General features: G+C 36.8%; 1 protein-coding gene across 5 annotated transcripts in view; it reads left to right on the top strand.

Annotated features, from left to right (window-relative positions):
• Positions 1–12243, top strand: part of LOC115235513 (protein gustavus) — a 54599-nt gene extending 42356 nt beyond the window's left edge. For 3 of the 5 annotated variants that reach the window (XM_029807362.1, XM_029807363.1, XM_029807364.1), the window contains 5 exons: positions 4057–4493; positions 9161–9393; positions 9549–9879; positions 10065–10223; positions 10530–10669. In XM_029807362.1, coding sequence (XP_029663222.1) covers positions 4057–4493; positions 9161–9393; positions 9549–9879; positions 10065–10223; positions 10530–10669 — 1300 coding nt within the window. Of the gene's footprint in view, positions 1–4056; positions 4494–9160; positions 9394–9548; positions 9880–10064; positions 10224–10292; positions 10324–10529 lie in introns of all 5 variants that reach the window. The other 2 variants (XM_029807361.1, XM_029807360.1) reach the window with 2 other exon arrangements.
• The last annotated feature ends 156 nt before the right edge of the window (positions 12244–12399 follow it).

Below are 12399 nucleotides of genomic sequence, written 5' to 3'. Positions count from 1 at the left end.
ATATTTTTTTTTTTTTTTTAATATTAATTACATTTTGATGTTTTAAATTTATACGCGTATCTCATATTTCTATAATTCTTGAATCTTGCGATCAGAAAATTTAATAAGGATTAAAAATTTAGCGCAAACTAAATTACAGTTTTTCGCGCGATTAAAGCAGAAGCAAAAAGAAAAATTTTCCGCGAATTATACGGTGTTTACTGAAAAGATGATGGAAATAACACGCGCTGGATATGCCAATATATTTAGTTACTTCACACCGAGAGTTCTGACGAGTAAACAGGTGTCGACGAGGCGCAACGAATTTATGGCGAAACATCGCGCTATCCACTAAATGACCTTGTTAACAAACAACAACGATTAACCAACAGAAAGTTTCTTCGAGCCGTCTACATCGCGGCTACCGTCGTTGATATAATTATCGCTAACTACGCTCCTAATGTGCTTGTATTATCAAATCGCTGTCAAAAGACAATTAACTTACGCAATAATAATAATAATAATATAGACTCAAGGTACTAAAAATATTGGATGAGGAAACTGGCAAATGAGTACGGTTTGAACCACTACCGGATGCACACGTGACGATTATCTACACTGTGTAAAAAATTTTCTAAAAATTCAGACAAAAGTGTGCCTGAATTTTTTTAGATCTAGGTGTCTGAAAGAAAGTTTTTTTTTTTTTTTTTTTACAGTGTAACTTGCACAGATTCCACTCTCGTTTTGGTGAGTCGTCACTTCAATGTCACTTATCACTTATCGATTTCAATTTTGAGTTTCAATTGTAACAAGTAATATTGATCATGTTAGAGTTTGAATATGAATTTAATTTTTATATATCGTTATTTATGGTGAAGATTGTCAGTTTCTTCATCGAGTAACTTGGACAAATTTGATCTGAAAATTTTGTTATTCTCTTCTGCGTTATCATAATTAATATCGGAGCACGTCAGGTGAATATATCGGAGCAGTTTAGATTTATATGGTTCTTGGCGTGATTAAAAGCTACTTTTATAAATGATTTATAGTTTGCGGCGATATATCCAGGACAGAATATTTATAAAGTTCTATTTACAAGTTTATGCGTTGCATAATACAGACGAAACCCAGAAAATTGAAGAAATAGGACACACATGTACAAAATATACACACGCGCATGAAATTATAGATAGATTTCTGTTTTGAATTTTGACGCGAATCACAGGTTGTCTAAAATCAGCTTCAAACGATCTTTAATTCCCGATAGAATTCTATTTATAATTTCAATATGTGTGTCATGTAACGTAGAAAATTCATCAAGGCAGCAAGATTAACACACACATACAAAATTGATAGAAATATTATATAGGACACATATATTAAAAATATGCAACGCGTAAAATTGTAAACACGTGTGAAATTGTAAACATCTTGAATTTTTTTACGAATTATAAATTGCTTAAAAAAAGGAACTTTAATGCGGATCCAACTTTTTTATCCGAGGCAAGCGAAATTTTTCACGGATTTCCGCAGCAGGTTCCTTTTTCCTGGCGTTGATTATCGCGAATGAAACCGAATCGGCCGGATTCAGGATGCCAATGTCCGGTGTCCGCGACCGGAAGTCAATACAACGACATGGATACGACGAGTTATCGAGTTACGGTCAGCATACGTTATATCACAGAGGCTTGAGGAAAGATCGTTGGATTGAAAAAAATCATCTCGGTAGTTCCTTTCATTTCTCTCTCTCTCTCTCTCTGACTCTATTTCCATCCTCATTTGACATTGCATGCAATATTAAATGTCAAAATAATTAGGTGTGATTATTTTTTATTATGCAATCAATCAGAAATTCAATTCATATATAAAAATTCATAAAATCATCGAGTTTTAATGAAAAAAGGATGAGATTATAATTAAATAAATTTTAAAAGCATCGAAGCAAAAAAAACAAATTTATAAAATTCTGAAAAAATTTATCGATATATTTTTTTTCCATTTTTTTCTCAAACTTAGATGTCATGTTCTTTTTAAATTATATATCCATCATATCTCGTTGGCATAAAATCGTCTATTATCGCGTTTGGATCCGTACCGCCTATAATCTTCATTTGTTTTACGCGGTTTTCTTTTTCTCTCCAAGTAGGTGAGAAATTATCATCAATCATCATGTATACAACTAACCTTGCTTGTTCGTGCATCGTAATTCTGCCAAGAAAGTCGCTGTCACATTCTTATCTACAGATCTCTACGTGTGCTCGTGAACTTTCGCTTCCTCGTTAATCACATTTTGTTCACAGTCTGAAGTAATGATTCTGATTATAGATATAACCGATTTTTGCGCTAATTTTCATAGAGAGATTGATATGCGTGCAATATTTTTGAATGATAGCAATCAAAAAAAAAAGAAAAGTGCTACAAATTTCTTGTATAAAAATGACGTAACACTCAAAAATAATTAAAAAAAATAAAATAAATTTGAAATTTTAAGACAGGATATATTGCATCGATCGATCTTATGAAATAATTGCGGCACAATGTAAGTTATTTAAAATCATTGCATCAAAAATTTATTTTTTGCTGCTTTTGCAAGCTAAATAATTTAGTCCTTTAAATAACTACTCTCTCTTCATTTTTATGTCTTAATATATATTTATCTTCACATAAATATACTTTTTAAGAAATTAGGAAAGCTTTATGTTTAAAAAATCTTTGAATTATGAATCGCGCGTTGTAACATGACATAATATAATTAGGCAAGTTTCTTATCATGAATAAAATGCGGTCATTCTCGGTACGCAAACTCATTCACTTTTCTCGTATCCGCTTCACGTGTGGTTAAATGTTAACACGTAATTTTAATGATGCGAAGTACAGTAAAAAAGGCGGAAGAGATATTGAATTAAAGATGGAATTAATGGCTCGGTTTAATTAGAGTGAGTGAAACATACACACATCCATGCACACACGCACACCTCACCCATATTATTACATTATAAAATCTTTACTTATACTTACAATTAGAGATTATTATTTTAATATTCTTTAATACATATATCGTTTAAAAATCTTTTTTTTTTATTTATTTATATTTTAATTATGTAATAAACGAAAAATAACGTTAAATTATATATCATTGCTAAAATATAGGTCTTTGAATAATCAGTCTCGCTTTTGTTCTGAGGCATACGCAGTTTTTTTGGTGACAAGACGTATGTCCTAAAAAATTTGGAACGAACAAGCAACGCGCAAAAACGGAAATCCGTGACGAAAACGCTATACCGTATATACAATACTTAATTCGTTACGAAGAATTAATCGATTTCCGAAATTCCGTCCCACGCTTACGTACTATGTACATCGATAATCCGTTCCGCAAAGTTCCGCAAATAGGGAAACGTGATTAATCGAGATTCGCTCGGACATGCTTTTTTTTTTTTCTGAATCCGCAGACGAGACATGCTCTCGTCGACGTGATTTCCCGTACGAAAATTCAATGGGATTTTCGAGGGTTTATCCGAAAGCGGAATAAAACAAGAAAGGGCGAAATCAGGCGTGAATATAATATTTAAGAAGGTTCTTTTGATCTTTTTATCCTTAATCTCGCCCTGTCAACAGAGAGCTGTCAGTAATAATCAGCCTTTATTTGCAACGATCATCCCCATGTATATTTGGTTGTATATAGATGGACTTATAAACGCAACTGATAGTGTATTTTACTTTCTCCTACATTATTACAGGTTTATTTAGCAAAAATTTTTTCAGGATAAAATTATTGGAAATCATAATCTTTATTTTTTTTCCTTCAATTTTTGTAAATTCTAATCCCAGGCTCCCAAATTTAATAATACGTGCATCCTCGGACAAGATAAGTATTTGACATAACGCTCTCGCGGGTTCGCCAACCATGAAAATCAACCCCGGCCAGAATCTCTTTCCCCCTTCCTCGCGTATCGATCCCGGCTCGCGTATCAATCTCTATCCCCTTTTATCTCTATCTCTCTCTCTCTCTCTCCCCCTCTCATCCCTCGGAACGCACACGAATTAACGTGCCCTCGTTCTGTTCTCGCATTGCAGGTACAAAGCGAATCGTTGCGTGAGCGGGGGTGGTAGCCGCGGAAACGGGGCGACTGGCGGTACCGGAGGCGGTTCAGGTACTGCAGGAGGCCGCGGCGGCGGCGGGGGAGGTGGTAGCCCCGGTAGGGGCGCCGGCGTCGGAGGAGGAGGAGGAGGAGGAGGAGGAGGCGGCGGGGGAGGAATAGACGGTAGCGTGGTGCCTGCTGCACCACCGACTACCGGCCATCACCACCACCACCATCACCATCATCATCACCTCACGACCACGACTACCACGACTACCACCACCACCACCACCTGCGGCAACAGACACCACAGGCACAAACTGCCTGCCAGCAAGCAGTGCACGGAACACCGTCACCATCCCCATCATCACCGGCATCACCCACACCACCGCTCCCACCACCGGGGCATGAACATGGGTCAAAAGATTTCAGGTCAGACTCTACGAAAGTCACAAGCTACACTCGGTCGGATATGATGATTGTTGCACACATTTCGGCAATTTGATGAAGGATAATGAATGATTTTTTTTTCTTGTTAGATGGTAGAATTGATCATATTTTCATTTATTAATTTTTTTTCGGTATATAAATTACCACGGTTAATTTTTTAAATTATTGTTTATGGAAAGTAATCGAGAAAATTTTTATTTTAATATTAAATTGTAAAATTTTTGTTTTAATGTTAAAGAAAAAATTTTTTAAAACTCTGAAAAAAGAGAAAAACATAAAAATAAGAGAAAATCTAAAAGAGAAAATAAATTATTTTTCATTAAGGGAATTATTAGATGTAGAGATTAAATTAGAATCTGAACACTATTCGACTTTTTACTGGCTGAGTTTTTTTTGTTTTATTAAAATGGCGGAATCAATTTTCAAAAACATTGAAAATTTACATATAGAGTGCACTTTCTCTAATCACGATTTTTTATTAAAATCAGAACAGTATCTAGGCTTTACTTTGATCTCTATATTAAACGAATAAGCATGAAAAAGCGTATTAATTATTAATGTTTTTTATCTTTTTAAATAATTTTATATAAATTTTTTATGAATTTACTTTTTATAAAATTATTAATTAAATTATGCTTTTCCACTGATATTTGTTCATTTGATCTGGAGGCGATTTTATGCACAATAGCCACCAATCTCGAATTATAATAAATGTTGGAAATAATATGAAGTATATTATTATATTTATGGACTATATTATTACATATAATTTTAGTATAAAACTCAAATGAAAAAAGGCGAAAAAATAAGAACGAAATATCTTTCTCATTTGCTTTAAAGAGAAACGAAAAGTCTAGAAACTGTCAAATTAGAGCCTGAACACCAATCTCTCGACTTCTTACTAATTAACTTATTAAATGTCACTACCTTTTTTATTGCATTGCTAAGTCTGGCTCTCTTACAAGCAGTTACATATCTTATATCTACGGTCATAATTAGTTTGTAAACGCTATACGTATATAAAGTACGCCTCTCTAATATATTTGGATTGCATACGCATTTTTTCTTTGACATTAAATGATCATGTGCCACACTGCGTGTAAATTCCACTCATAAACGGATTGGAACTCGTATGCATGCTTATGTGTGTGCGAAGCTAGAAGGTTCTCCGGATTAACTCACCTCGTGAAGCGTTCATCGAGGGTCAAGGTCCTTGACCGCGCCTCATTTTACCTGCTCAGGTAGAGCTTGGAACAGGTCCTTTACGCGGGATACCTTGCTCCCTCAAGATGGACAAGCCTTTCTCCTATAGCGTGCTTTTCAAAATTTTGTGCTATCTAACACACAATCTCATATTTACATTCCTGTCCAAGATAATGGAAAATATTTAATATAACTGGCAGAAGATAACTCTGTTAGCTATGGGAGAGATAACTTGAGAGATAAGAAAATTTACGAAAATAACTTGCGCGATAATATAACATTATTTACATCTCGTGACGTAATTTTTTTTAAAACAAATTATTTTTATAGATAATGAAACATAATAATTAATTATTGATTTATAGGTATATATAATAATTATAAAAAAATAATGTAAGTGTCAAATAAATGTTTCACTTTTTTTATATATGAAAAAGATTGGGAAGAACACGCAGGGGAAGTACCCAGGCTATCGATTAAATAACTTTGCTTTTCATCGTTTCTTTCCAAGATCTAATTTATATTCTGAACGAGACCGCCTTCATCATCGGAACTCATTCGCCACACTAGACGCGACCGGAGTGTTCGTATAGACTTACGATTTACGTATGTGTCGCGTAAACTTGAAGAATTTATTTTTCTTCAACGGTTCCATCCGGTTTCGTAAGAAGCCCGCGCCGGTTGTATGTCGTCATCGATTTATAGACGTGACTTCAAACGGAGTCGTTGATCGTAACTGAATATCGAACATATGGGATAAAATAAATTGTGAAACGAAGTAATTTAAATATACATGTCGGATAATTAAATAAAAGTTTCAAATCCAAAGAAATTAGATACGGAAAATATTTTTTAAAAAATAAAAAAATAAATAAATATATAATATCTGCTGTTTGAGTCTATTAAATGACACACTCATCAAAGATGAAAAAAAAAAAATATATGCAATATTTACAGATACATGGTTTTATCTAAAGGTGCGTAAACAATTGATAAAAAATTCTTTCTCTTCGTTTCATCGTGTGGTCGTTATTCGAATTGTCCATTTTTAATTTTTCATACGTTAAATTAAATACGTTAAATTATACGTCGTCGAGGTTTAGTTCCTTGGCGAAGTAATGACCGTCGTGGCTAATTACTTACTGTGTACAACGATTCTCATTAAGAGACTCACGGGACTCACGCGGACAATTCCCGCTCCAATGATATAATCGTCGCTTCTATCAATCTCTTCGTTTTATTCGTCATTTTCTTTTAACAAGGCACTTTCTCTCCTCCTTTGCCTCTAAAGAGCCTCAGAATTCGAAACTCAGGATCAGACGGCATGGAATTTCCCTTTATTCTCGCAAAGGAATTTCCCTATCTCCGTACGCGGATTTCCTCCCGCTTTTCCGAGAATCTCCCCGAGTTTTCCGAGAAATGGTCGACAACAAATAACGACAAGTATCCGTATTTTACGAGGTGGCTTTTCTTTTCATCGATATCGTAAACCGTGACCAATTCCACGGCTCAGCTGCAACCGTGAAATTTATGATCTGAGACCGCATTGTGCTCAGCACGAATTGAAACAACCCGAAACGCCAAAGGCGACGACGAAAGAGGAGGGCAAGAAAGAGAAAAAAAAAAAAAACGGGAGGAAGGACCTGATGCGGATATGTCGGTCTGCTCGCTCCGAGTCTCGGACGCACTCCGGGGCCGTCGTGAAAGGGCCCCTTTTCTATCGTTGTGCCCCTCGTGCCTTTTCAGGCACGAACGACCCTTTGAGACCTCCGCTCCGGAATCCTAGGAGCCCTCGAGACGCGGGAACAGCTGCCGGAGCAAATAAACCAAAGGATATCGTGTGGGTCAGCCCGAAACCCTCGAGAAACTCACCGCCGGACCCGCCATTATTTCTCTCGGTCCTTCCCTCTCGCTCTCTTATATCCCATTCTTTCCCATTTTCCCCCCTTTCTCCCCTGTATGTCTGCTTCGTTGCTGAATCTTCTGATTCATCGCATTCCTAGCAGGTATCCAACCATACCGCCTCGCAGACGATATCTGAATTTCGAATGAGTCTATCGAGGAAACGCTTGCATTATTTTCGCCCAGCAATATCGCGTTTTCACGATATCGTTATTTTTCATACATTGATGAAAATATCTGATAATAATCTCTCCTCGAATCTATCAATGCAACGTACACAGGATGGTACTCTTCGAAATGCACAGAGTATTCCAATAACTTTTTCGTGTATTTCGCTACTTTTAATATGACATGTATAAAAATGCTTTGAAACAGCGTTACGTGATTTGACGTGTAACACATTATAATGCATATGTATTTTTGTAATATAATGTTTTCATCGAATTTTTATAAGATTTTTTTTAAATAAAACTATATGCAGTATTTTTTATTTATATTTATGAATATATTTATATTTATAAATTATAAATTAATAAGAGAAATCCAATGATGTAACGTAGAATGTTTTAAATATTATTTGCATTGTTGAATTATGGTTTTTATTTCTTGGATATATTGCAAATAAATAGATACATATTTATTGAAAGAAATACTTGAGAGAAAGCATCTTTTAGAAAATATTTTTCCATGATCATCGTCCGAGATTTTGTATACATAGCGAACAATAAATCATATTTGACAATCGAAGAAAGATAAAAGATTTATTAGTGTAAAAATAAGATGGAAATCTAAGATGAGTTTTTTCGTGTTTATCGAGATTTAATTTCCGAGAAATTTATTTTCGAAAATTCGTCAAGAGCACGCATATATTTGGTTTCTACAAATTATTATTTCTACTTGCAACATACACACACACAAATGCATACAAATTGGCTAAAATAAATAAACGACATTTCGATGTATTTTTTTTTATCATCGTATTGTTTCCGTTCCCCGATAAAAAGCGTGATTAAAAACAAATAACTGGAACAGAGGCTAGTATAATTGTAAAAATTGATAGAAGTCAAATCATTTTTAAGAACAATATTCACATACAAACACGAGCGCGCATAGAAATAATAATTTGAAAAAAAAAGCGATGAAATCTTTAGTCATTCGGCGTATTTGATCGATGTGTTTTTGAAAACAGAAGACTTTCACGAAAATATTTTGTCATACGTTCTCGATTTGTCTTCGGTATAAAAAGAATCGCCTCCTTTTCCACCTACATGTGTGTCATTTTTTCCTACTAATGTTCTCCTACGTCACGAAAAATTAAAAATTAAAATCAAGTTCGGTCATTTATTCCACTTTGCACATTAATAGAGGCTGCTAATATATATGTTATCAAATTATATATTTTAATAAGGCAATACATATCTCAGCGATTAAAATATTTTCATTAGACTTGTATAGGGCTCGGATAACTTTGCGTGTAGCAACTTACCTCATATTCATAGAGTGCATCATGAAAATTGTAAAAACGATTTTTTTCCCTTTTACAGGCGGCGTGAAGAGCATGAGCCGGGAGAGCGGTGCCGGAGCCGGCGGCGGTGTCGGCGTCGGCGGTGGCAATAATACGACGTACACGCGGTCAGTGGTGCCGCGAGAGCTGGCGCAGGATTTTGCGAGACCGGCGCGTCTCGACGTACTCCTGGATATGCCGCCTGCCTCGCGAGACACCCAGGTCCATCACAGCTGGAACGCCGATGACCGTAGCCTAAATATATTCGTCAAGGTACGAAGTAACGCTGTATATATAACTCGTTTATGTATTTGATATTTTCAAACGTAAGGGCTTAAGAGTCCCTTAAGGTAAAGTGTGCTTCTGAAGGCAACTTTTGCCCCCAATCGAATACTTCTAATTCGCTCGATTTCCGTTATTCTTTCCAGGAGGACGATAAGTTGACGTTTCATCGACACCCAGTCGCGCAGAGTACAGATTGCATACGAGGGAAGGTGGGGTACACCAAGGGCATGCACGTATGGGAGCTTTATTGGAGCACGAGGCAACGGGGTACGCACGCGGTGGTTGGAGTCGCCACGGCGGATGCGCCGCTTCATAGCGTTGGATATCAGAGTTTAGTGGGCAACAATGAACTTAGTTGGGGTTGGGATTTGGGTAGAAACAAACTCTATCACGATTCGAGGAACAACAACGGTGTAACGTATCCGGCCCTTCTTAAGCCCGACGAAACATTCATCGTTCCTGACAAATTTCTGGGTAAGCGATTTCTGCATAATTGCACGAGAATTTCTGGATTATCAGAGATAAGCACAAAGTGTGTCTTATAGACTGGAGAAAGATTTTTGCTATAAGATTTACTATAAAATATACTATACTTTATTAATGTAATTATAGTATAGTATAATACACACACAAGCTTAACTTATATGATTTTTTTACAGTGGTCCTCGACATGGATGAAGGTACGTTAGCATTCGTAGTGGACGGTCAGTATCTCGGAATAGCCTTTAGAGGACTCAAAGGAAGGAAATTGCACCCTATCGTGTCTGCCGTTTGGGGACATTGCGAGATCACAATGAAATACATCGGCGGACTTGATCGTAAGCAGACACAATGATTCTAAAAACATTTTGCACCCTATCGTGTCTGCCGTTTGGGGACATTGCGAGATCACAATGAAATACATCGGCGGACTTGATCGTAAGCAGACAATGATTCTAAAAACATTTCACATTTTACATAAACATATTTACAATTTTGAAAGCTATAAATACCTTCTTGGCCCGTTTCTTTAATATTTACCTAATGGACGCTCGTTAATATAATAATGCATGTTAAATTTTAATTTAAAAAAAACAGCGTGAAAAAAGTTTCTCTTTTTAATTGGACATTTATTTTTTCCACAGCCGAGCCTTTGCCTCTCATGGATCTTTGTCGAAGAGTGATTCGGCAGCGAATTGGCAAACACAGGCTAGAGGAAAAAATCAACGAGCTAAATTTACCGCAGACGATGAAGACTTATCTTCTCTACCGGGACAGAAGGTAACCACCGAGTGAATCTCCTCAAGATACCACCACGATTATGACTGCGAACATCACCGTGTTGCAACCTTGCCACTACGACGCGACCGTCCGCTATCCCCTCGCATGCCACCAAGGACAGCAAACTCTTAGCCGCGCGTTTCCGTTATTAATTAAGCGCACGACGATCAACAAATTGGCATGGGTCATGCGACAACGCGCCGAGACACGCCTAGTACCTCGTGAAGGCACGCTGAGACAGCGACGTCGCAATACCATATTGATAACAACTCGTGGCGCCCTTATCAGGACAAGTCACGAGGACCGCAATCCTCATCATCGTTATTGTCATCGTCGATGAATTCACCTCGATATAGTTGGCAGACAGAAGGAAAGAAAGCATGTTTAAAAGGAGACATATTTCTGAATTTAGGTGATACTGTTGTCTTTTATGTCGTGTACAATTCTATATCGCGATAGAATTAAATATATTTATTGATTATTAGAATTATTCCGAGGAGCGCGGCGGTTTCGATGGCTCTCGCAGTGACAGACGCGACACGCGTGCGCATATTGTACGATCTTTTTCTTCAGTATCCACCTTGCTGACGATACACGTATAAACGAACGGGGAATCGCGATGGCGATTCAGTGCGACAATTTATGCGAATTCGGAGACGCGCGGTTAGAGAAGGAAGACGAAAGGTTATGCGAAAATACGAAGAGACTACAAGCACTTCGCAAGTTGGCCAGTAACAAAAATTAGACTTAATCAAGCCTGGAGGCTGATAGGGACGTGTCGTTTGCTTACAACGGGGATTGATCGATAGTGGACAGCTGGTTTGCTTTTATCCGGCCGCAGCAGAAGAATGGTGGAGCAACAAAGAAGATGGAGAGAAAGAGGTACACTGGAACGGAAGCAGATATGAAAATTTTTTCTACGATGAGGAACGATACTCAGCGAAAAATGTGACTTTGATCGCACGATTAACGTGGAACGATTAATTCAATTTGGACAAGTGTGTATAGTGATGGATATATTGGGCAGCCACCTTCCAATAGACTCATTTTTCAAGTATTTTCTAAGCATGCTAGGTCTAATAAAGTATAGTGGTGTGTGCGTGTATCGTGGATGGATATAAAAGGAAAAGGACGACGGGGGAAGGAAATACGGAGGAAGAAGGAGAACAAAAGTATAACCCTGCCATAATCTTTTCTTTAGCAGTGTTCGAAATGTAGACATTACAATTGCGAATTCTGCGAGGGAGGAATCCGAGTGAAAAGGAACGCGAAGGGAATATAGAGGGTAAGCATCTGAAACTCGCGCTGTGGTGAATTGATTAATAAAAGACGTCTCTAAATAAACTAAATAACAAAAAGCATGTTACTAAAAATTAATTATCTACACATCTAATTGATTTTAATGCGCTGTAATGACTTGCGGAAAATAGTATGTATTTAACTAATATTTAAGAGAGAAGCGAGAGAGAGAGTGAACACGGGCATTGGCACAAATTATTCCAAACGCGAATTGAAAAACTGTCACACGAAGAGAGGGCCGCTATGTAGTTAAATATAATCCGATAAGCGAAAAAAAAATGTTATACGCGCGAGTATAACGCGACATGATATATCGGATTATACTTGTCACGGATTATATTCGTCATAACGATCATAATAGTTACAATGACGATGACGACGATGATGCTGATTATATCGGGTGTGTAACTATTATACTATTAGCATGACAAATCT

This window comes from Formica exsecta, unplaced genomic scaffold, assembly GCF_003651465.1.
Source record: "Formica exsecta isolate Colony F162 unplaced genomic scaffold, ASM365146v1 scaffold224, whole genome shotgun sequence".
Lineage (NCBI taxonomy): Eukaryota > Metazoa > Arthropoda > Insecta > Hymenoptera > Formicidae > Formica > Formica exsecta.
Note: the sequence above shows the minus strand (reverse complement) of the source record. Positions and strands in the feature narration are given on the sequence as shown.